Source organism: Scyliorhinus torazame, chromosome 14 (genome assembly GCF_047496885.1).
Source record: "Scyliorhinus torazame isolate Kashiwa2021f chromosome 14, sScyTor2.1, whole genome shotgun sequence".
Lineage (NCBI taxonomy): Eukaryota > Metazoa > Chordata > Chondrichthyes > Carcharhiniformes > Scyliorhinidae > Scyliorhinus > Scyliorhinus torazame.
The window spans coordinates 197,189,175-197,215,517 of NC_092720.1; the positions used below are offsets into that span (position 1 = coordinate 197,189,175).

A 26,343-nucleotide genomic window follows, 5' to 3' on the forward strand; every position below is an offset into this window, starting at 1 on the left:
GTAGATCAGCAATGGCAGGAGTTTCTGGGAGTAATTGAGGACACAGTACAGAGGTTCATCCCAAAGAAAAGAAAGGTTATCAGAGGGGGGATTAGGCAGCCATGGCTGACAAAGGAAGTTAGGGAATGCATCAAAGCAAAAGAGAAAGCCTATAATGTGGCAAAGAGTAGTGGGAAGTCAGAAGATTGGGAAGGCTACAAAAACAAACAGAGGATAACAAAGAGAGAAATAAGGAAAGAGAGGATCAAATATGAAGGTAGGCTAGCCAGTAACATTAGGAATGATAGTAAAAGTTTCTTTAAATACATTAAAAACAAACGGGAGGCAAAAGTTGACATTGGGCCGCTCCAAAATGACGCTGGTAATTTTGTGATGGGAGACAAGGAAATAGCTGAGGAACTAAATAAGTACTTTGCGTCAGTCTTCACAGTAGAAGACATGAGTAATATCCCAACAATTCCGGAGAGTCAGGGGGCAGAGTTGAATATGGTAGCCATCACAAAGGAGAAAGTGCTAGAGAAACTAAGAGGTCTAAAAATTGATAAATCTCCGGACCCAGATGGACTACATCCTAGAGTTCTAAAGGAGATAGCTGAAGAAATAGTGGAGGCGTTAGTTATGATCTTTCAAAAGTCACTGGAGTCAGGGAAAGTCCCAGAGGATTGGAAAATCGCTGTTGTAACCCCCCTGTTCAAGAAGGGAACAAGGAAAAAGATGGAAAATTATAGGCCAATTAGCCTAACCTCGGTTGTTGGCAAGATTCTAGAATCCATTGTTAAGGATGAGATTTCTAAATTCTTGCAAGTGCAGGGTCAGATTAGGACAAGTCAGCACGGATTTAGTAAGGGGAGGTCATGCCTGACAAACCTGTTAGAGTTCTTTGAAGAGATAACAAATAGGTTAGACCAAGGAGAGCCAATGGATGTTATCTATCTTGACTTCCAAAAGGCCTTTGATAAGGTGCCTCATGGGAGACTGCTGAGTAAAATAAGGGCCCATGGTATTCGAGGCAAGGTACTAACATGGATTGACGATTGGCTGTCAGGCAGAAGGCAGAGAGTTGAGATAAAAGGTTATTTTTCGGAATGGCAACCGGTGACGAGTGGTGTCCCGCAGGGTTCAGTGTTGGGGCCACAGCTGTTCTCTTTATATATTAACGATCTAGAAGACGGGACTAGGGGAATTCTGGCTAAGTTTGCCGATGATACAAAGATAGGTGGAGGGGCAGGTAGTATGGAGGAGGTGGGGAGGCTGCAGAAAGATTTAGACAGTTTAGGAGAGTGGTCCAAGAAATGGCTGATGAAATTCAACGTGGGCAAGTGCGAGGTCTTGCACTTTGGAAAAAAAAATAGAGGCATGGACTATTTTCTAAATGGTGACAAAATTCATAATGCTGAAGTGCAAAGGGACTTGGGAGTCCTAGTCCAGGATTCTCTCAAGGTAAACTTGCAGGTTGAGTCCGTAATTAAGAAAGCAAATGCAATGTTGTCATTCATCTCCAGAGGCTTGGAATATAAAAGCAGGGATAGAACATAGAACATAGAACAATACAGCGCAGTACAGGCCCTTCAGCCCACGATGTTGCACCGAAACAAAAGCCATCTAACCTACACTATGCCATTATCATCCACATTGGGCAGCACGGTAGCCTTGTGGATAGCACAATTGCTTCACAGCTCCAGGGTCCCAGGTTCGATTCCAGCTTGGGTCACTGTCTGTGCGGAGTCTGCACATCCTCCCCGTGTGTGCGTGGGTTTCCTCCGGGTGCTCCGGTTTCCTCCCACAGTCCAAAGATGTGCAGGTTAGGTGGATTGGCCATGATAAATTGCCCTTAGTGTTGGGTAGGGTTACTGGGTTATGGTGATAGGGTGGCGGTGTTGACCTTGGGTAGGGTGCTCTTTCCAAGAGCCGGTGCAGACTCGATGGGCCGAATGGCCTCCTTCTGCACTGTAAATTCTATGATAATCTATGATAATCTATGTTTATCCAATAAACTTTTAAATGCCCTCAATGTTGGCGAGTTCACTACTGTAGCAGGTAGGGCATTCCACGGCCTCACTACTCTTTGCGTAAAGAACCTACCTCTGACCTCTGTCCTATATCTATTACCCCTCAGTTTAAAGTTATGTCCCCTCGTGCCAGCCATTTCCATCCGCGGGAGAAGGCTCTCACTGTCCACCCTATCCAACCCCCTGATCATTTTGTATGCCTCTATTAAGTCTCCTCTTAACCTTCTTCTCTCCAACGAAAACAACCTCAAGTCCATCAGCCTTTCCTCATAAGATTTTCCCTCCATACCAGGCAACATCCTGGTAAATCTCCTCTGCACCCACTCCAAAGCCTCCACGTCCTTCCTATAATGCGGTGACCAGAACTGTACGCAATACTCCAAATGCGGCCGTACCAGAGTTCTGTACAGCTGCAACATGACCTCCCGACTCCGGAACTCAATCCCTCGACCAATAAAGGCCAACACTCCATAGGCCTTCTTCACAACCCTATCAACCTGGGTGGCAACTTTCAGGGATCTATGTACATGGACATCTAGATCCCTCGGCTCATCCACACTTTCAAGAACTTTACCATTAGCCAAATATTCCGCATTCCTGTTATTCCTTCCAAAGTGAATCACCTCACACTTCTCTACATTAAACTCCATTTGCCACCTCTCAGCCCAGCTCTGCAGCTTATCTATATCCCTCTGTAACCTGCTACATCCTTCCACACTATCGACAACACCACCGACTTTAGTATCGTCTGCAAATTTACTCACCCACCCTTCTGCGCCTACCTCTAGGTCATTGATAAAAATGACAAACAGCAACGGCCCCAGAACAGATCCTTGTGGTAATCCACTTGTGACTGTACTCCATTCTGAACATTTCCCATCAACCACCACCCTCTGTCTTCTTTCAGCTAGCCAATTTCTGATCCACATCTCTAAATCACCCTCAATCCCCAGCCTCCGTATTTTCTGCAATAGCCTACCGTGGGGAACCTTATCAAACGCTTTGCTGAAATCCATATACACCACATCAACTGCTCTACCCTCATCTACCTGTTCAGTCACCTTCTCAAAGAACTCAATAAGGTTTGTGAAGCATGACCTACCCTTCACAAAGCCATGCTGACTATCCCTGATCATATTATTCCTATCTAGATGATTATAAATCTTGTCTCTTATAATCCCCTCCAAGACTTTACCCACTACAGACGTGAGGCTCACCGGTCTATAGTTGCCGGGGTTGTCTCTGCTCCCCTTTTTGAACAAAGGGACCACATTTGCTGTCCTCCAGTCCTCTGGCACTATTCCTGTAGCCAATGATGACATAAAAATCAAAGCCAAAAGTCCAGCAATCTCTTCCCTGGCCTCCCAGAGAATCCTAGGATAAATCCCATCAGGTCCCGGGGACTTATCTATTTTCAGCCTGTCCAGAATTGCCAACACCTCTTCCCTACGTACCTCAATGCCATCTATTCTATTAGCCTGGGGCTCAGCATTCTCCTCCACAACATTATCTTTTTCCTGAGTGAATACTGACGAAAAATATTCATTTAGTATCTCACCTATCTCTTCAGACTCCACACACAATTTCCCATCCCTGTCCTTGACTGGTCCTACTCTTTCCCTAGTCATTCGCTTATTCCTGACATACCTATAGAAAGCTTTTGGGTTTTCCTTGATCCTTCCTGCCAAATACTTCTCATGTCCCCTCCTTGCTCATCTTAGCTCTCTCTTTAGATCCTTCCTCGCTACCTTGTAACTATCCATCGCCCCAACTGAAACTTCACACCTCATCTTCACATAGGCCTCCTTCTTCCTCTTAACAAGAGATTCCACTTCCTTGGTAAACCACGGTTCCCTCGCTCGACACCTTCCTCCCTGCCTGACCGGTACAAACTTATCAAGAACACGCAGTAGCTGATCCTTGAACAAGCCCCACTTATCCAGTGTGCCCAACACTTGCAGCCTACTTCTCCACCTTATCCCCCCCAAGTCACATCTAATGGCATCATAATTGCCCTTCCCCCAGCTATAACTCTTGCCCTGCGGTGTATACTTATCCCTTTCCTGATTTGAAATCAGCCATGATGTACTTCTGAAGCTTTATAAAGCATTAGTTAGGCCCCATTTAGAATACTGTGAGCAATTTTGGGCCCCACACCTCAGGAAGGACATACTGGCACTGGAGCGGGTCCAGCGGAGATTCACACGGATGATCCCAGGAATGGTAGGCCTAACATACGACGAACGTCTGAGGATCCTGGGATTATATTCATTGGAGTTTAGGAGGTTGAGGGGAGATCTAATAGAAACTTACAAGATAATGAATGGCTTAGATAGGGTGGATGTAGGGAAGTTGTTTCCATTAGCAGGGGAGACTAGGACCCGGGGGCACAGCCTTAGAATAAAAGGGAGTCACTTTAGAACAGAGATGAGGAGAAATTTCTTCAGCCAGAGAGTGGTGGGTCTGTGGAATTCATTGCCACAGAGGGCGGTGGAGGCCGGGACGTTGAGTGTCTTTAAGACAGAAGTTGATAAATTCTTGATTTCTCGAGGAATTAAGGGCTATGGAGAGAGAGCGGGTAAATGGAGTTGAAATCAGCCATGATTGAATGGTGGAGTGGACTCGATGGGCCGAATGGCCTTACTTCCGCTCCTATGTCTTATGGTCTTAAGTAAACAGTTCGAAGCTATAAAGTACTTTAGCAGGTTTCTGTGGTCCTTGGGAAGCAGGTTCTTCCTTATGCTGCAAATGGATGTCAGGCCTGTCTTCCTCAAACAGACTATAGCCACAGGAGCCTTTGGCAATCTGTTGGTGAAAAAGCAGCATTCTGTGAGTTGCTATTAATTCCCCAGTTAACCTACGTTATATAGCGGATCCAGTCCACAAAGCTCCAGCACCTGGTCCCGAGTAGAGTATAACAATTATTTTGAGTTGGGGTGAGGGAAGAACAGGAAGACGGGGGAATCTGGTCATCGCCAACGGCACAGCAATCTCCTCCCTCGCTTCCCGTAGTAACCTTGGGTATATCCCGTCAGGCCCAGGGGACTTATCTATCCTGATGCTTTTCAAAATTTCCAGCACATCCTCCTTCTTAATATCAACCTGTTTAAGTCTATTAACCTCGTTCACACTGTTCTCATGAGCAACAAGGTCCCTCTCTCTCGTGAATACTGAAGCAAAATATTTATTTAAGGCCTCCGCTACCTCCCCAGACTCTAGGCACAAGTTCCCTCCACTATCCCTGATCGGCCCTACTCTCACTCTGATCATCCTCTTATTTCTCACATAAGTGTAGAATGCATTGGGGTTTTCCCTAATCCTTCCCGCCAGGGCTTTTTCATGCCCCCTTCTAGCTCTCCTAACTCCATTTTTGAGTTCCTTCTTGGCTATCTTGTAACCCTCTCGAGCCGTGTCAGATCCTTGCTTCCTCAAACTTACGTGAGCTTCCTTCTTCCTCTTGACTAGAAGCTCCACTTCTCTTGTCATCCAAGGCTCTTTCACCTTACCATTTCTTCCTCATCTCAGTGGGACAAAACTATTCAGCACTCGCAGCAAGTGCTCCTTAAACAACCCCCACATTACTGCTGTGCATTTCCCTGAGAACAACTGTTCCCAATTTATGCTCCACAGCTCCTGTCCAGTAGCAGTATAATTTCCCCCCCCTCAATTAAATACCTTCCCATCCTGTCTGTTCCTAACTCTCTCCATAACTATGGTAAAGGTCAAGGAGTTGTGGTCACTGTCACCAAAATGCTCTCCCACCGAGACATCTGAAAAATGGCCTGGTTCGTTGCAAGCACCAAATCCAATATGGCCTTCCCCTAGTCGGCCTATCAACATGTTGTGTCAGGAATTGTTCCTGGGCACATCTGACAAAATCTGCTCCATCCAGACCATTTGCACTAAGGAGGTTCCAGTCAATATTCGGGAAGTTGACGTCACCCATAACAACAACTCTGTTACTTCTGCACTTTTCCCAGATCTACCGCCTAATCTGTTCCTCTATCTCCCTGCTGCTATTGCGGGGTCTATCGAAACTCCCAATAAAGTGACTGCTCCTTTCTTGTTTCTGACTTCCACCCATACTGACTCAGTAGACAACCCCTCCTCAACTACCTCCTTTTCTGCAGCTGTGGTGCACTCCCTAATTAACAGTGCCACTTCCCCTCCTCTTTTACCTCCCTCCCTATTCTTCATAAAACATCTAAAAGTTTTGGAGACTATGTTGGCACGTCGGAGTGAAAACAGTGGTCTTTTACGCCAGTAAAACTGGCGCAAAACAGCCACCGATTCCCCGTTTTGCTGGGGCCAGCAGGGAGGCAGCAAAGTGTTCGCAGCTCCCCCCACTGTGGCCACGTCGGACTGGGTCCGCAACTGCCAGGCGAGAGTCCTGAACGGTGTGAACACACGTAACCCACGCCATCGGGAAATCGGCCGGTCGGGACGGAGCATCGCTGGGCCGTAAATACTTGGTGCAGTGTAATCCTAGAGTACGCAGCTTTGCAGGGGGCGGAGAATACGAAAACCCGCGCCGCTCCCGTTATTGGCGTCAAAACGGACTCTCTGCCCCGTCGCCGAACGCGATTTCAGCGTCTTGGAGCTTAGAATCTAGTCCATTCTTTCACAGGTCGAATCATGCTGTATGAGGCCTCGTTAACTTGAGCCAGCATTGAAAGAGTTAACAGTTGCTTACCGTCCTTCATGACTCTTGCTAACTTCTCCATCCCTCAAGATTTCAGTGTGGTCTTCCTGCTGAAACAAAAAGTTAATCATAGACTTCTGTTTTTCTGAAATGACTTTTACTCATGTCAATCTGATTCATGAAGTCCATCGCTTTCCCCCATTTCCCACTATTTTACATAAGTCAAAGAGAGGTAGAAGAGCTTTCATTTATGTAGCACCTTACACCACCTGAAGATATCCCAAAACACTTCACAACCAATCTAGAGGGCGGAATTCTCTGTTCCTGCAGCTAAGTGCCGGCGTCAACAGAGAATCCGTGGGTGTTTCACGATAGGAAAATCGGCACGAACCCCTCACCGATTCCGGCACCGGGCTATCACCAGCGCCACACGGAAAACGGGCAGAGAATGGCCAGGTCCCAGGCCGTGCATGCGCAGGGCTGACAGCCTGCACCTGTCACGGCGGAAAACATGGCACCGGCGGTGCTGGAACCCTAACCTGACCATCCCGACAAACCCCCCCCGCCCCAGCGCTCGCAGAAGCCGCCTGGCCGGCGGCACGGATCACGGACGAGTGTGGCGACGCTGGACACGGTCTGCAGCCGGCAAGCCAGGTTCTCGACCAATGGGACCACACGTGGCCCGCCGCTGTCGGGAACTCGGCCCATTGGGCGGCGGAGCATCACGGGTCGGCCGGCCGATGATGCGCCAACAGTCCTGCAACTGCGCTCAGTCCCATGCCGTCAGTTTGGAGGGGGCAGGGCATCGCAGACTGGCCTCAAACAGGCGCCTACCACAAGTCCGGTGTCGGAATCCATTCTCCACACGATCGGTGATTTTGGTGTCGGCTACAGAGAATCCAGTCCAGAGCCTTTGAAATGCAGGAATGCTGCAGTCAATTAACACAAAGCAAAGTCCCACCAACAGCAATGAAGTGATCAATGTTTTCTGGAGAATAGCAGGGAGTCCTCACAGCTATTCTTCAAAGTAAAGAAAAGCCAAATGATTGGGCAGACGGACGTGTGGGTGGATTTTGCACGGGATGGGGTGGGGGAAGTTGTCTTGGCTGTATTCCTCACAACCCACCTCCCCCGATAACATGCTAATTCAGCCTATACAGCTGCCATTGGGACCTCCGGCCATCTCGGACAGGAAGTCACCACCTCGACAGCCGGCAGCTAACCTGATGGGCAGTACCCACAGCTTGAGAACACAGTCGTGGTCACTGCTGGAAGGGCAAGAAGGTGCAAAGGAGATTTACCAGGATGTTGCCTGGAATGGAGAGTAGGTCTTACGAGCAAAGGTTGAGGGTGCTAGGCCTTTTCTCATTAGAACGGAGAAGGATGAGGGCGACTTGATAGAGGTTTATAAGATGATCAGGGGAATAGATAGACAGTCAGAGACTTTTCCCCCGGGTGGAACAAACCATTACAAGGGGACATAAATTTAAGGTGAATGGTGGAAGATATAGGAGGGATATCAGAGGTAGGTGCTTTACCCAGAGAGTAGTGGGGCATGGAATGCACTGCCTGTGGAAGTAGTTGAGTCGGAAACATTAGGGTCCTTCAAGCAGCTATTGGATAGGTACATGGATTACGGTAAAATGATATAGTGTAGATTTATTTGTTCTTAAGGGCAGCACGGTAGCATTATGGATAGCACAATTGCTTCACAGCTCCAGGGTCCCAGGTTCGATTCCGGCTTGGGTCACTGTCTGTGCGGAGTCTGCACATCCTCCCCGTGTCTGCGTGGGTTTCCTCCGGGTGCTCCGGTTTCCTCCCACAGTCCAAAGATGTGCAGGTTAGGTGGATTGGCCATGATAAATTGCCCTTAGTGTCCAAAATTGCCCTTAGTGTTGGGTGGAGGTGTTGACTTTGAGTGGGGTGCTCGTTCCAGGAGCCGGTGCAGACTCAATGGGCCGAATGGCCTCCTTCTGCACTGTAAATTCTATGATAATCTATGATTAATCTAGAACAAAGTTTCGACACAACATCGTGGGCCAAAGGGCCTGTTCTGTGCTGTATTTTTCTATGTTCTATGTTCCAACTCCCGGGAAGAAATGAACACCTTACCTGGACCATCAGACACCCACCACTGCCGTCTCCTCAGTCAGTGTCCACCCTCCACTGTCCCCTCCTCAGTCAGTGTCCACCCTCCACTGTCCCCTCCTCAGTCAGTGTCCACCCTCCACTGTCCCCTCCTCAGTCAGTGTCCACCCTCCACTGTCCCCTCCTCAGTCAGTGTCCACCCTCCACTGTCCCCTCCTCAGTCAGTGCCCACCCTCCACTGTCTCCTCCTCAGTCAGTGTCCACCCTCCACTGTCTCCTCCTCAGTCAGTGTCCACCCTCCACTGTCTCCTCCTCAGTCAGTGTCCACTAGGGGCTGGTTTAGCACAGGGATAAAGAGCTGGCTTTGAAAGCAGACCAAGGCAGGCCAGCAGCACGGTTCAATTCCCGTACCAGCCTCCCTGAACAGGCGCCAGAATGTGGCGACTAGGGGCTTTTCACAGTAACTTCATTTGAAGCCTACTTGTGACAATAAGCGATTTTAATTTCCTCAGTCAGTGTCCACCCTCCACTGTACCCTCCTCAGTCAGTGTCCAACCTCCACTGTCTCCTCCTCAGTGTCCACCCTCCACTGTCTCCTCCTCAGTCAGTGCCCACCCTCCACTGTACCCTCCTCAGTCAGTGCCCACCCTCCACTGTACCCTCCTCAGTCAGTGTCCAACCTCCACTGTCTCCTCCTCAGTGTCCACCCTCCACTGTCTCCTCCTCAGTCAGTGCCCACCCTCCACTGTACCCTCCTCAGTCAGTGCCCACCCTCCACTGTCTCCTCCTCAGTCAGTGCCCACCCTCCACTGTCTCCTCCTCAGTCAGTGCCCACCCTCCACTGTCTCCTCCTCAGTCAGTGTCCACCCTCCACTGTCTCCTCCTCAGTCAGTGCCCCCCCCTCCACTGTCTCCTCCTCAGTCAGTGACCCCCTCCACTGTCTCCTCCTCAGTCAGTGCCCACCCTCCACTGTACCCTCCTCAGTCAGTGTCCACCCTCCACTGTCTCCTCCTCAGTCAGTGTCCATCCTCCACAGTCAGTGCCCCCCCCTCCACTGTCTCCTCCTCAGTCAGTGTCCACCCTCCACTGTCTCCTCCTCAGTCAGTGCCCCCCCTCCACTGTCTCCTCCTCAGTCAGTGCCCCCCCTCCACTGTCTCCTCAGTCAGTGCCCACCCTCCACTGTACCCTCCTCAGTCAGTGTCCACCCTCCACTATACCCTCCTCAGTCAGTGCTCACCCTCCACTGTCTCCTCCTCAGTCAGTGCCCCCCTCCACTGTCTCCTCCTCAGTCAGTGCCCACCCTCCACTGTCTCCTCCTCAGTCAGTGCCCACCCTCCACTGTCTCCTCCTCAGTCAGTGCCCACCCTCCACAGTCAGTGCCCACCCTCCACTGTCTCCTCCTCAGTCAGTGCCCACCCTCCACTGTCTCCTCCTCAGTCAGTGCCCACCCTCCACTGTCTCCTCCTCAGTCAGTGCCCACCCTCCACTGTCTCCTCCTCAGTCAGTGCCCACCCTCCACAGTCAGTGCCCACCCTCCACTGTCTCCTCCACAGTCAGTGCCCACCCTCCACTGTCCCCTCCTCAGCCAGTGTCCACCCTCCACTGTCTCCTCCCATTCTGAGCTCCGGTGAAATGTCACAGACCTGAAACACTAATTTGATCTCTTTGTCTCTCTCTCTTTAGATCTGCTGGACCTGCTGTTTCCAGCCGTTCGATTTACCCCCATTAAATCCCACCAGCAGAGGTTGGGAACAGAGTAAAGCTTCCTCCACATGATCCCAAAGCCAAAGTCATTGCTGATTCTGTTGTTTCACAGGTAATCGGTATGAGACCCGCAACAAATAGGGGTAATAGATATAGGACAGAGGTCAGAGGTAGGTTCTTTACGCAAAGAGTAGTGAGGCCGTGGAATGCCCTACCTGCTACAGTAGTGAACTCGCCAACATTGAGGGCATTTAAAAGTTTATTGGATAAACATATGGATGATAATGGCATAGTGTAGGTTAGATGGCTTTTGTTTCGGTGCAACATCGTGGGCCGAAGGGCCTGTACTGCGCTGTATTGTTCTATGTTCTATGTTCTAAATACCACAGAATCTGTGGAATTCACTGCCACAGAAAGTAGTTGAAAATTGTGCAAATTTAAGAAGGAATTAGATACAGCTCTTGGGGCTCAAGGGATCAAGGGAAATGGGGGGGAGGCAGGATCAGAGTATTGAACTTGATGGTCAGCCATGATCATAATGAATGGCGGAACAGGCTCAAAGGGCCGAATAGCCTCCTCCTGCTTTTATTTTCTATGTTTCTATGACAACCCAACATTGTCTGCATCCCAGATGTCAAAGAAAAGTGAGAAAACATTGAGTTGGCTGTTAGTGGAAAATTGGATACAGAGGGCGGTTACAGGTATAAGGTTCATACACTCATTTAATCTCACATCACAGAAAGTTACATGACACAAATAACAATTACGACTTGTATTTAAGGAGCATTTGCAATGTTGAACGACAGCCAAGGCTCTTCAGTGGATCATTTTCAAAAAGAACTGAGCACAAAGGCATGATGGAAACACTGCCTCAGGATTCGGGTGGTGCCGAATTCTGAACAATGCTGGAACGCCTGGAAAGGGAAAGTCTGCCACGCGTGAAGTTGAGCCTGGCGGGTGGTCTGACCGGGTCTCTGCTGACACTTTGTGATGTCATCATGATTGTGAGCTTCTGCCCACGGCCGGTGTCACCATCGATTCACAGTCAGCTGTTCGCACTTGTCATGATTGACATTGAGGGTTTTCATGTTTCTTTTGACAGTATCCTTTCAGCCTTGGTAACATTTAATAATCAACATGTGCTAAAATTGTCCCAACAGCAAATGTTAACACAACAGTTCCGAATCCACTAGACGGTGGAAATACCTAAATTTATCTCCGATTATCTATTCAACCAATGTGAATTTGGAGTGAAAGTGCCGTGTGTGTGCAAGTTGTGTGAGGCAGATGGTTGCCCAGAGTGCTTTGTGCTTGCCTTCAAAGGGAAGTGGCCTCTGGGCACCTCACCACCAGATTTGCACGCAGGAACCATTCACAAGCGTGCCTTATGTTATCCGATGAATTACCATTATTGTTCTTTCCCATTAAGCTTTTCTTGATGTCTGTGTGCTTGGCAGGTATCATTAGCTCATATGGAGCAGTACAGCAGCTTTCAATTAACCCCAGCAAGCAGCCTCTCAATGGAGCCATCAATGCCACAGAGCTTCATTATGCCTCTGAGGGAGTCTGCATCAGAGTGTACTGACCTCACTGTGCATGTCCATGGCAACATCATTGAGTCATGGGCAGAGAGCCACTAGCAGGCCTCGTGCGGCAGAGCGACGCCACTGGCATGCACGGACCAGTGCCCATGAGCAGGCAGGTAACACGTGGCTATGTTGTATTGGGACAAGACACAGGCCTAAATTTCACCTATCAGGCAGGCGCACTGAGCGGATCCAGAGCTGGCATGAAACACGCTTCCAATCTCCATCGTTCCCTGAACCGTGAGTTCACACTGGCTGGCTAATTAATAGGCAGCCATCATGAAACACACACTGGGAAAGGCTCAAGGTTGCCGGCTGTCGTGTTGGGTGCTCTGCTACACAGACGAACCAACACGGTTGCGGATGGTACAACTCAGTTTTATTACTAACAATATTAACATCTGTAAACTGGTTACTGTGGTTCATTCATTACCCTCTAACCTGTGGACCCAGCCCTAACACTATCTTGGAGAAGCACTCAGCACATGGTGAATGTCTGAGTGGCTTGCTGTGAGCTCTGTGCCCTGAGCTGTCTCCTGCTGGAATGAGCGGGAAGTGTCGTGTTCCCCGTTTTATAGTGTGTATGTTCTTGCCTGTGATTGGCTGTGATGTTGTGTGTGTTGATTGGTCCGTTGATCTGTCCATCAGTGTGTATGTATGTTTGCACCATGATGTTTATCTGAATATCATGACATTCCCCCTTTTTTTACAAGAATATGAACCTATGTGGTAATAAATTTAGATGTGTACTGAGTGCAGCTGAATGTGTGTGTGTGTGCAATATCTAAACTATATACATAGGAAGGTGTCAGGTGCAACATAGCAACGAGATTATACCAGAAACAAAACAAGTGTAAACATCAAGCATCAAAACAAACTCCTGTAATGACAAAAAGAGAAACATATTAACATTGTGGCATAATACGTTAGTGAGTCCAATGTTCAAACAGGCTCATAAGTCCAGCCTAGTAGGTGGGCGACGAATTTGGGTTGACCGCCTCAAGGGTGGGTCAGGATCCACCGGCTGAGGAATGGGCCTGGCCACAGGCGACAGAGGAATGGGCATGGTGGCAGGAAGCTCCACAAAGTCGATATCAGGAACAACAGGAGGGCGTGGCACCGGTGCATGATCACGTAGCGAGCACGGAAGCAGGCGAAGAGCCCGGCGATTGCGCCGGCGAATGGAGCCACCAGGCAGGCGAACCAGGAACGAGTGGGGAGCCACGCGCCGGAGAACTTCGGCAGCTGCCGACCAGCCACCCTCTGGTAGGTGGATGCGGATGTTGTCTCCAGGCGCCAGGGCAGGGAGATCAGTCGCCCGAGTGTCATGTTCCACCTTCTGCTGAGCATGCTGCTGTCGTATCCGTTGCAGTACTGGAGCATAGTTGGGTGTAGGGACCAGAATGGATGGCACAGTGGGCCTGAGGGCGCGACCCATCAACAGCTGGGCTGGTGAGAGGCCAGTGGCTAGTGGGGCCGAGCGATAGGCCAGCAGGGCTAAGCAGAAATCCGAACCGGCATCAGCAGCCTTGCAGAGGAGCCGCTTGACGATGTGAACGCCCTTTTCCGTCTTGCCATTTGTCTGGGGATGCAGAGGGCTGGACGTCACGTGTGTGAAGCCATACGAAGCAGCAAAAGAAGACCATTCTTGGCTTGCAAAACAGGGTCCATTGTCCAACATGACAGTAATCAGAATGCCGTGGCGAGCGAAGGTGTCTTTGCAGGCCCTGATGACAGCTGACGATGTCAAATCGCGTAGGCGAATGACTTCTGGAAGATTCAAAAAGGAATCTATGATGATGACGTAGTCCCTGCCAAGCGCATGAAAAAGGTCCACACCCACCTTTGCCCAGGGGGACGTGACCAACTCATGGGGCTGAAGTGTCTCAGGGGGTTGCGCCGGCTGAAACCTTTGGCAGGTGGGGCAGTTGAGCACCATGTTGGCGATGTCGTCACTGATGCCCGGCCAGTATACAGCTTCTTGGGCCCTCCGTCTGCCCTTCTCAACCCCCAGATGGCCTTCGTGTAGTTGGTTGAGGACCAGCTTGTGCATGCTGTGTTGAATCACAATCTGGTCCAGCTTTAGGAGGACACCGTCAATGACGGCCAAGTCGTCCCGGACATTGTAGAATTGTGGGCACTGTACTTTGAGCCACCATCCCGTCATGTGGCACATCACACGTTGCGGAAGGGGGTCAGCCGCAGTCTCCCGGCAAATACGGGCCAGACTTCAATCATCAGCCGGCAGATTTGCCGATGTGAAGGCCACCTGCGCTTCGACCTGACAGGCGAACACCTCTGAATCGGGCGGTTTGCTCACTGCTCTGGATAGGGCATCCGCAATGATGAGGTCCTTACCCGGGGTGTAGACCAGTTGGAAGTCGTACCTCCGGAGCTTGAGCAGGATGCGCTGGAGGCGAGGGGTCATCTCGTTCAGATCCTTATGTATAATGCTGACCAGGGGGCGATGGTCGGTTTCCACTGTGAATTGGGGGAGACCATACACGTAGTCGTGGAACTTGTCTATGCCGGTTAACAAACCCAGGCTATCCTTCTCGATCTGCGCATAGCGCTGTTCTGTGGGGGTCATGGCCCGCGAGATGTAGGCGACCGGGGCCCATGATGCAGTGTCATCCCATTGCAGGAGTACCGCCCCAATGTCGGACTGGCTGGCATCAGTCGAGATCTTCGTATCATGAGAGGTGTCGAAGAACGCCAATACCGGGGCTGTGGTGAGCTTAATTTTGTGCTCCTCCCATTCCTTCTGGTGTGCGGGCAGCCACTGGAGCTCCGTGGGCTTCTTTACTAGGTGGCGAAGAGCCGTTGTGTGGGAGGCAAGATTGGGAATGAACTTCCCCAGGAAGTTGACCATGCCTAGAAAGCGTAGCATTGCTTTCTTGTCTGCCGGCTGCGGCATGGCTGTAATGGCGCTCACCTTGTCTGCATCCGGACGGACCCCTGACCGGGATATGTGGTCCCCCAGAAACTTAAGCTCAGTTTGGCCGAAAGAGCACTTGGATCGGTTGAGGTGCAGGCCGTGTTCCCATATCCGGGTAAAGACACGCTGGCGACGACTGATGTGCTCCTGTGGTGTAGTGGACCAGATGATGACGTCGTCAACATAGACGCGCACCCCTTCGATGCCCTCCATCATCTGTTCCATGATTCTGTGGAATACCTCGGATGCCGAAAGGATGCCAAACGGCATTCTGTTATAGCAGAACCTGCCGAAAGGAGTGTTGAAGGTGCACAGCTTCCTGCTGGACTGATCCAGTTGGATCTGCCAAAAACCCTTCGAGGCATCAAGCTTTGTGAAAATTTTAGCCCGGGCCATTTCACTCGTGATCTCTTCCCGTTTGTGTGTGGGGTAGTGTTCCCTCATTATGTTGTTGTTCAGGTCTTTTGGGTCGATGCAGATCCGGAGTTCGCCAGAGGGCTTCTTACCGCACACCATGGAGCTGACCCATGGCCTGGGCTCCGTGACCCGGGATAGCACCCCTTGGTCCTGGAGATCCTGCAGCTGCTTCCTGAGGCGGTCTTTGAGTGGTGCTGGGACTCTGCGAGGTGCGTGAATGACCGGGGTGGCATCCGGTTTGAGCCATATTCTATAGGTATAAGGCAATGTGCCCATGCCCTCGAATGCCTCCTGGTTGTGGGCGAGGAGCGAGTGGAGCTGTGCCCTAAATTCTGCATCCGGGAAGTGCCTTCTGGAGACAGAGCGTGTACCGGCTGAACGAGGTGGAGAACCTTGCACGCCTGTGCGCCTAGCAGGGAGTCCTTCGATGATCCAACTATCTCGAAGGACAGTGTGGCCGTGTATGTGTTGTGTGTCATCTGGAGCTGGCAGAATCCCATGGCCGGGATAACGTTTCCGTTGTAGTCGACCATCTTACAACAGGATGGCCGAATTGGTGGTCTGAACTTCAAGGCGTAGAAGGCTGACCATGCTATTAGGTTGGTGGAGGCACCAGTGTCCAAACGGAATGTGATTGGTGATTGGTTGACCGTTAGGGTGGCACACCATTCATCACCCGGATTGACACTGTTCACTGGCATCGGCTGGTGGGTCCTGCTGGGAGACATCCGGTTCCTGTCAATGACCACAACGGGGAAGGCTTCCCGGTCGTCTGTATCACCGGTCTGTATATCGTCCGGGTATGACTCGGCGTACGGAGGCTAAATGGTCCGCACGTCCCTGCGAGGCTGGCGGAATTACGGAGAGTTGGCAGGTTGAGCTGCTTGACAGCAGGCAGCGTAATGGCCCATCTTGCCACAGCAGAGGCATTGTCGGTTCTTTGCCGAACATTGCCGCTTTAAATGTGCTGCTCCGCAGTTGCCGAACGTCATGACATCATGGCGTTCGTTGCGCCATCGCGCATGCGCAGTTCGGTCCTGCGTAGAGCGCGCCTGCACGTCACGTCCCTCTGCGTCGATGTCTCTTTTGGCGCATACAAGCGCGGGAGGCCGCGGAAAGCGCGCAAAATGGCCACCCTCGTCCGGGCCGCAGGCCGGGAGGAACTCGATCACCTGGGCCCGCTCGGCCTCGTAGGACCCCTGCCTTGCCGATTCGGCCGCGTAGGACCCCTGCCGTGCCGATTCGGCCGCCTGGAATTGGGAGTAGCGGCTGGTCGCGTTTTCATGGAGGACACAGTCTTCGATGGCGGTGGCTAGGGTGAGGCTTTTAATTTTGAGGAGCTGCTGGCGTAGGATGCCCGAGGTGACCCCAAAAACAATCTGGTCCCTAATCATGGAATCAGAGGTGGCCTCGTAACCGCAGGACTGCGCGAGGATACAGAAGTGTGTTAGGAAAGATTGAAAGGGCTCATCCTTACCCTGCAGGCTCTCATTTACCTCGATGCTGAAGTGCTGCTCGAGTTTGAGAAGGACCGTCTGTGGTAGTATGTATTGGGGGTCATGTGGGACTGGAAGCCCTAATGTCATTGGCTGACAGATCCCGGGTCCTGGTTGGCCATTGACCTCAAGCTCCGCCCTGAAGGCGAAGTATAAGAAGCCGGTGTCTTCCCCCGCAGGCCAGTTTACTATCGAGCTGCTGGGGAACAGACACGCTTAATAAAGCCTCATCGACTTCACTATATTCGTCTCATGGAGTCTTTGTGCGCTACAATTTATTAAGCGTGCCTAAAAAGGACTTTGGAGCTCAGGATCATTCCAGAATGCCTGAGGCTCAGCCCCCACGCAGTGAACGCGGCAGCAGCCTTCAAACACTGGCAGACTTGCTTCGAGGCCTACCTCAGACCGACCACCGGCCGGGTCTCAGACGAACAAAAACTGCAGGTCCTGCACTCGAGGGTGAGCACGGAGATTTTCACCCTCATTGAAGACACCGACGATTTCCAGACGGCGTTCGCATCACTGAAAAGTCTCTATGTCCGCCCAGTTAACCAAATCTACGCTCGCTACCAGCTCGCGACGAGACGGCAAGCTCCCGGAGAATCGATGGACGAGTTCTACGCCGCGCTGCTGATTCTGGGACGAGCCTGTAGCTGCCCGTCAGTGAACGCAAACGAACACACGGACATGTTAATGCGCGACGCTTTTGTGGCAGGTATGCAATCCTCCCAAATCCGCCAAAGACTTCTAGAAAAAGAGTCGCTAGGACTCTCAGAGGCACTGGCCCTAGCAGCCTCCCTAGACGTGGCCGCGCGTAATACCCGCGCCTACGGCCCCGACCGCGCGGCAGGCCATTGGGCCCCGTACGTACCCGTCGCGGCAAACCCCCTACCCCCCCTCCCGGACGCCCCACAGGCTTGCGCAGTCCAAACGCCGAGTCGCACCGGGGGCGCCCGCTGTTATTTCTGCGGCCAGGCGAAACACCCCCGACAGCGCTGTCCGGCCCGCGCAGCCATCTGCAAAAGCTGCGGGAAAAAGGGCCATTATGCGGTGGTGTGCTGATCCCGCGAGGTCGCCGCCGTCCCGGGGCCACAGGGAGCCCTACAAGCAGTCTATGCGCCCCAACCCCCCCAGCACGCCATGTGCGACCCGCAGGCGCAGCCGCTCTGGGTCCCGACCACCGCGGTCCCGGGAAAACTGGGAGCCCTGCACGCCGCCTATGCTCCCCAACCCCCCTTCCCGCAGCCCACGTATGACCCGCCGCCGGCGCTACCGCTTTGGATCCCGGCCAACACTCCCCACGGAGAGGAGGGGTTTTTTCGCGTCCCTAACGTCACCCTAACCCCCGTCCCGCGCCCCACGCCTGACCCGCCGGCGACACCTACTTAGACCCTGACCACCGCTGTCCCCGGTGAGGGAGCTCTGCACGGTCCCAGCGCTCGCGGCCCCACGCCTGACCCGCCGGCGCCGCCGACTTGGGCCCTGACCACCGCTGTCCCCGGCAAGGGAGCTCTGCACGGTCCCAGCGCTCGCGGCCCCACGCCTGACCCGCCGGCGCCACCTACTTGGACCCCGACCACCGCTGTCCCCGGCAAGGGAGCTCTGCACGGTCCCAGCGCTCGCGGCCCCACGCCTGACCCTCCGGCGCCGCCGACTTGGGCCCCGACCACCGCTGTCCCCGGTGAGGGAGCTCCGCGCGGTCCTAGCGCTCGCGGTCCAAGAGCTCGCGGTGAGGGAGCTCCGCGCGGTCCTAGCGCTCGCGGTCCTAGCTCTCGCAGTGAGGGAGCTCCGCGCGGTCCTAGCGCTCCCCAGACCCCCCAGCACACCATGTGTGACCCGCAGACGCCGCCATTTTGGGTCCCGGCCACCACGAGGGGAGGAAGGGCGCCGCCATCTTGGACCACCCCAGACCTGTACGACGCATGGGGCGGCCATTTTGTCCATCCCCGACGCCATCTTGGACGGCAACAACGGACCCCACCCCACTACTACAACCACGGCTCGCTTCGGTTACGCTCGATCAGGCTCGGCCCCGGACACTCCAGACGACGACGATAACGGTCCTAATTAACGGCCACGAGACGCCATGCCTAGTCGACTCCGGGAGCATGGAAAGCTTTATACACCCCGACACGGTAAGACGCTGTTCCTTGACCACCTATTCCAGCGCACAAAAGATTTGCCTAGCTGCAGGATCCCACTCCGTACAGATCCAGGGATTCTGCATAGTTACCCTAACGGTGCAGGGGAGGGAGTTCAAAAACTACAAACTTAACGTCCTTCCCCAACTCTGTGCCCCCACCTTGCTGGGATTAGATTTCCAATGTAATCTACAGAGCCTTACGTTTAAATTCGGCGGCCCCATACCCCCACTCACTATCTGCGGCCTCGCTACCCTCAAGGTGCAACCCCCGTCCTTGTTTGCGAACCTCACCCCGGATTGCAAACCCGTCGCCACTAGGACCAGACGGTACAGCGCCCAGGACCGGACCTTCATTCGGTCCGAAGTCCAGCGGCTACTAAAGGAGGGCATAATCCAGGCCAGCAATAGTCCCTGGAGAGCGCAGGTGGTAGTAGTGAAGACAGGGGAGAAACAAAGGATGGTCATTGACTATAGCCAGACCATCAACAGGTACACACAACTAGACGCGTACCCTCTCCCCCGCATATCCGACATGGTCAATCGGATTGCCCAGTATAAAGTCTTCTCCACCGTGGACCTCAAGTCCGCCTACCATCAGCTCCCCATCCGCCCAAGTGACCGCAAGTACACAGCCTTCGAGGCAGACGGGCGATTATACCATTTCCTACGGGTCCCTTTTGGCGTCACAACGGGGTCTCGGTCTTCCAACGGGAGATGGACCGGATGGTTGATCAACATGGGTTACGGGCCACGTTCCCGTATCTTGACAATGTAACCATCTGCGGCCACGATCAGCAGGACCACGACGCCAACCTCCAAAAATTCCTCCACACCGCCAAAGCCTTGAACCTCACGTACAACGAGGACAAGTGCGTTTTTAGCACCGACCGGCTAGCCATTCTGGGCTACATAGTACGCAATGGGATAATAGGCCCCGACCCCGAACGTATGCGCGCACTCATGGAATTTCCCCTCCCGCACTGCCCAAAAGCCCTGAAACGCTGCCTGGGGTTCTTTTCGTACTACGCCCAGTGGGTCCCCCAGTACGCAGACAAGGCCCGCCCCCTAATACAGACCAAGACCTTCCCTCTGTCGACAGAGGCTTGCCAGGCCTTCAGCCGCATCAAAGCGGACATCGCAAAGGCCACGATGCGCGCCATCGACGAGTCCCTCCCCTTCCAGGTCGAGAGCGACGCCTCCGACGTAGCTCTAGCGGCCACCCTTAACCAAGCGGGCAGACCCGTGGCCTTTTTCTCCCGAACCCTCCACGCCTCAGAAATCCGCCACTCCTCAGTGGAAAAGGAAGCCCAAGCCATAGTGGAAGCTGTGCGACATTGGAGGCATTACCTGGCCGGCAGGAGATTCACTCTCCTCACTGACCAACGGTCGGTAGCTTTCATGTTCGATAATGCACAGCGGGGCAAAATTTAAAATGACAAGATCTTAAGGTGGAGGATCGAGCTCTCCACCTTCAACTGTGAGATCTTGTACCGGCCCGGAAAGCTGAACGAGCCGTCCGATGCCCTATCCCGCGGCACATGTGCCAACGCACAAATTGACCGCCTCCAAACCCTCCACGAGGACCTCTGCCACCCGGGGGTCACTCGGTTTTACCACTTCATCAAGTCCCGCAATCTCCCATACTCTTTAGAAGAGGTCCGTACAGTCACAAGGGACTGCCACATCTGCGCGGAATGCAAGCCGCATTTTTTCAGGCCAGATGGAGCGCACCTGATTAAGGCTTCCCGCCCCTTTGAACGCCTCAGTCTCGATTTCAAAGGGCCCCTCCCCTCCACCGACCGCAACGCATATTTTCTTAATGTAGTGGACGAATACTCCCACTTCCCTTTTGCCATTCCCTGCTCCGACATGACCGCGGCCACAGTCATTAAAGCCCTGAACAGCATCTTCACACTGTTCGGTTACCCCGCATACGTCCACAGCGACAGGGTGTCCTCTTTCATGAGTGACGAGCTGCGCCAGTTCCTGCTCAGCAAGGGCATAGCCTCAAGCAGGACGACCAGCTACAACCCCCGGGGGAATGGGCAAGTAGAAATGGAGAACGGCACGGTCTGGAAGGCCGTCCTACTGGCCCTACGGTCCAGGGATCTCCCAGTTTCACGGTGGCAGGAGGTCCTCCCGGACGCTCTCCATTCCATCCGGTCGTTATTATGTACAAGCACTAATCAAATGCCGCACGAGCGTCTCCTTGTCTTCCCTAGGAGGTCCTCCTCTGGAACGTCGCTGCCGACCTGGCTGGCGGCCCCAGGACCCATACTGCTCCGAAAGCATGTGCGGGCACATAAGGCGGACCCGTTGGTCGAAAGGGTTCACCTCCTCCACGCAAACCCCCAGTACGCCTACGTGGAGTACCCCGACAGGACACGGTCTCCCTGCGGGATCTGGCGCCCGCCGGCACCGCGCACACACCCCCGATACCATCAACCCAACCGCCCCCCTTCCTGCCACCGCCGCACCCCGCGACCGCCCCCTTCCCAGGAGGATCAGTCCCCCTCCCCTTTGCACCGACAGCTGAAACCGTATGGCTCCTGGAGGCGACAACACTGGTACAAGCACCACCACCACCGCCGGGGCAGAGGCGATCGACACGGACAACCAGACCGCCCGACCGACTCGTGGCGTCGATGTAAAACAAAGATGGACTGTTCAAAGAACATTTTGTTTTTTTCCTATACCCTCTGTAAATAGTTGCAACAGGACGGAACTGTCCAATACTGTACTACCATGTGAATGTTCTATCCTCCCAGGATCAGCCCTGTAAACCCTTACCACCATATGAAGCATCACCCCGCCGGGTTCATTTTGAGAAGGGGTGAATGTGGTAGTATGTATTGGGGGTCATGTGGGACTGGAAGCCCTAATGTCATTGGCTGACAGTTCCCTGGTCCTGGTTGGCCGTTGACCTCAAGCTCCGCCCTGAAGGCGAAGTATAAGAAGCCGGTGTCTTCCCTCGCAGGCCAGTTTACTATCGAGCTGCTGGGGAACAGACACGCTTAATAAAGCCTCATCGACTTCACTATATTCGTCTCATGGAGTCTTTTTGCGCTACACCGTCTTGTACTTCGGCTTGTCCTCAACTTCTGCGAACACCAGGGAGTTGTAGATGTGGATGGCGTGTTGCCCTGCGTGGAGAGGAGGAGGGCGATTTTCCTGGTGTCCGAAGCATTCTCCCTTTCTATGGCTCCGAGGAAGAACTGGAAGCGCTGTTTAAACAGCTTCCAGTTGACGTCGAGGTTACCAGTGATTTGGAGCGGCTGCGGCGGGCTGATGGTGTCCATGGCGCAGGATGGCAGATTCCTTAAGATGCGTAGGTAGGTCTCCCAGTTACTGGGTCCACCCCTGGTACCATGTCGTGTTGGGTGCTCTGCTACATAGATGAACCAACACGGTTGCGGATGGTACAACTCAGTTTTATTATTAACAATATTAACATCTGTAAACTGGTTACTGTGGTTCTTTCATTACCCTCTAACATGTGGACTTAGCCCTCACACTATCTTGGAGAAGCACTCAGCACATGGTGAATGTCTGAGTGGCTTGCTGTGAGCTCTGTGCCCTGAGCTGTCTCCTGCTGGAATGAGCGGGAAGTGTCGTGTTCCCCGTTTTATAGTGTGTATGTTCTTGCCTGTGATGTTGTGTGTGTTGATTGGTCCGTTGATCTGTCCATCAGTATGTATGCATGTTTGCACCATGATATTTATCTGAATATCATGACACCGGCGAGGGCAGGAAGATGGTGGCCGCCTGTGTGGGCTGGCACTTCCAATGTGTTCCTTCAGGGGGAGACACTGCAGGGACCTGCAATGTGTAAAAAAATCAATGCAATGGAAGAACATGAGTTTCTAGACAACACATTCAAACACAAATCTCAGTCCCTAGACATGTTTTTAAATTTAATTTCCACTCCTACAGTTTATCCTGCCCAGGGTCGAGAAATACAGCTAAAATTCTAAAGGCCGCCTGGCCAACCTGCTAACTGTAAAGACAGACAAGCCACTTAAAATTGGATTCAGTTGGATTGTTAATGGGCTAAATTGCCACCTTGATTTTCAGTGGGCTCGCTTTTGGCTCTCGTGTGCATCCGGCAATTATAATATTGCGCGAGTCCGTGATGACGTCGGGATGTGGACCCGATTTCTTCTCACCCGATCTCATGCACTTCCAGGTCTGACAAACATTTGGCCTGAACAACGTACAATTCTGGCCAGTATTCGAGCTGTTTGGTGGATTAAAGTCTTCAGAACACTTCAGCATTTTCGAACAAAGGAACATATGGCAGGAGGCCTTTTAATCCAATCCAGATTGTTACACTGCCAATTCATCCGATCATGGCTAATGTGGATTTTAAGTCCAGACTTGATTCCTGACACCTTTAATGCTTTAACAAAAGCCTACCAGTCTCAAGTTTTAAAATGCTCCAAATTTCAACAGATCATTGCGACAGTGGCTTCAATTTCACTAAATGGTAACAAAGTCCCATAGCGAGCATGTTTAGCCACGTGTTTCCCAGCGCTCGCACTGCCGAGATACACCCCACTATTTAACGCGCCTCCGGTTAGATAGCAGGTCTCAACAGGGAGCATGCGGCCGAGGCCGCGCACATCCCCATTTTGTCTACTGAGTAGCTCAGCTCACCAGATCTCCTCAGTGTAGCGAGAGACCAGGACGATCTCCAGAGCATCAGGTGTGATCCCCGACACGCCCCTCCCTGTAAGCCGCCCCTCCCCCTTCCCAAGGCATCCCAGCACGATTGTCACCATGTGGAAAATGCCAGCTGGGCAACTTGACAGTGCCAGCCTGGCACCCTGACAGCAACACACTAGCACCCAAGTGGTATTGCCAGGGTGTCAGTGCCAGGGTGCCTAGCTGGCACCAGAGGTACCACTCTTCCCAGAGGGCAAGCACCTGGGGACCTCCAATCCCAAAGGAGATCCCCATGAGTGTTCGGCCTGATCCCCATTTGTGGAGATCAGTACTGAACGGTGCTCACCTGAGGTCTCCGAGATAAAGAAGTTGGATCCCACGCCTTGGGACTATCTAACAGTGAGATTATCTAACTCGCTTTCATATGCAGATTTGCCTAAAAAAGTGATCCTGCCCATTACATCTCAACATCTCACGGAAGAGGCCACATCTCACGTGAAGTGGGTGAGGATGCCAGACCCTCGCAACTGCCGCCTGTCCTTCATCCTCGAGCTGGTCCAGTGGGTGCTCCCGGTCCCATCCTTCAGCTCCTCCTGGTCCGGTGCCTCCTCCTCCTCAGAGGTGGCCACATATTCCACCCCTTTCATGGGGAGGAATGTGTGGCCACCTCGCCCCACTGCTGTGCCAGATTATGGAGGACAAAGCAGCCCACCACAAAGTGGTTGAGGCATCGGAACTGCATTTTGAGGAGACCGATGCACCACTCAATGACAGTCCGGGTAGCCGCATGGGCCTCGTTCGTAGAACCATAGAATTTACAGTGCAGAAGGAGGCCATTCGGCCCTTAGAGTGTGCCGGCTGCTGGAAAGAGCACACTATTTAAGCCCATACCTCCACCCTATCCCCGTATCCCCATCTAACCCTTTTGGACACTAACGGCAATTTAGCATGGCCAATCCACCTAACCTGCACATCTTTGGATTGTGGGAGGAAACTGGGACATCTGGAGGAAACCCACGCAGACGCAGGGAGAATATGCAGACTCCACACAGACAGTGACCCAAGCTGGAAATCGAACCTGGGACCCTGGAGCTATGAAGCAACTGTGCTAACCACTGTGCTACCGTGCAGCCTGTTGTATCGGGTCTCCGCATCGATCTCCGGCCTCCGTACTGGTGTCATTAGCCAGGTCCTCAGCGGATACCACTTATCCCCTAAGAGCCAATTGGCAATCCTGGGGTGGTCCTCGAAGAAGCCAGGAGTCTCCGACTGCCCCAGGACGTAGCTGTCTGTCATGCACACTTCCTGAGAAGCATGCACGCGAGCTGAACGTTCAGGGAGTGGAACCCCATCCTGTTAATGTAGAGCACTCCCAGACAGCCCAGTGAGTGCAAGGCAACATGCATGCCATCCACTACTCCCCTGGCCAGGGTGGAGAATCCCACCGCCTGGGCATCTTGTTGGTCTTGATCCGCGTCAAAGTCGATATAGTTCTCTGCCTGGGCAAACAGGGCATCCATGACTTTACGGGTATATTTGTGGGCTGTAGCTTGTAAGATGCCGCACAAGTCTCCGTTCGAGCCCTGGAATAATCCTGAGGCGTCGAGGTCTTGGGCTGCAGTGACCTTGACAGCCACTGGGAGCAGGTGTCCCCCTCCTCCATGTGATGCCAAGTCTGCGAGGGCATGCTACAGGTGCCACATCGCCTCCTTGTTGAGGTGGAGTCTCAAGCGGCACACGCCATCCGTTCTATAGTCGAAAGACCAGGGACACCTCTAACACCTTGGGCCATCAAGGGCCTCCCCTTCAGGGGCTCCCCTGGCCGGATGGGCAGGGTGTGGGATGAGGCCCTGCACATGAGCCGCCTCCTCGAGCCTCTGTCGCTGCTGCTGCGTCTGGCCTGCCAGCAGCACCACAAGGGCTGTTTCGGCGGGGCCCAAGCTATCACCTATCCCGTGTAATTTCTGTAAGGGATTGGGAGATGGTGTGAGACTGACAACCAGCAGAGTCCCCAACCCTTATACCCTCCATTCCCCTATTGTTCACCACATTTTCTCCTCTTCCCCCCACCCCCCCAAACACACCCTGTCCAGCGGGGGCCCCTGCTCACTGAACCCCAGACACCTGCACGTAGCATTACCTGGACCGGGCGCAGGTTCCGCTCTCCGGTGTACTCACCCACCCGCTGATTGCAGAGATTCCCCAATGCTGGGACCCTGGTCGTTCAGACGATGGACGCTGCGTCCTTGGTGTTGCCTCCCGCTGGGTTCAGGCATCATGGAATTGGGATGCTCGGCAATGACTCCCACATGTACATGGCTCACCTACCTACAGGAATCCACTTCGGAGGTGTGATGTGGTGTGAACTGCTTTTGCAGTCACAGTGTTTGAGTGAAGAATTGTTTTCTGACAATATCTCGAAGCGACTGAGCTCTAATTTTTAAATTACGGCCCCTTGTTTGGACAGCGCCATAAGACAAAATCATTTCCCATTTTTTACAACATCATTTTTTTAAATTACTTTATCAGAGTTACAAAGACAGAGCTCAAGAGTGTGGACAGGGACAAATCCCTAATCCAGCTCCTTGCCTGCTCCAAAAACCAATTCAGATTGAATCCAATTCATGGACCCCACAAGAGAGACATACCAGATCC

At 52.8% G+C, this 26,343-nt stretch overlaps 1 protein-coding gene across 3 annotated transcripts in view; it reads right to left on the bottom strand.

Annotated features, from left to right (window-relative positions):
* Positions 1-4,587: 4,587 nt before the first annotated feature.
* LOC140390327 (hepatic and glial cell adhesion molecule-like) overlaps positions 4,588-26,343 on the bottom strand; it is an 83,394-nt gene continuing 61,638 nt past the window's right edge. The window contains exons 5-6 of one of the 3 annotated variants that reach the window (XM_072475391.1): positions 6,703-6,761; positions 4,588-4,814 (exon numbers count right to left, since the gene is read on the bottom strand). In XM_072475391.1, the coding sequence (XP_072331492.1) occupies positions 6,745-6,761 (17 nt within the window). In that variant the 3' untranslated portion in view covers positions 4,588-4,814; positions 6,703-6,744. Of the gene's footprint in view, positions 4,815-6,702; positions 6,762-22,448; positions 22,843-26,343 lie in introns of those variants that run through there. The other 2 variants (XM_072475392.1, XM_072475390.1) reach the window with 2 other exon arrangements.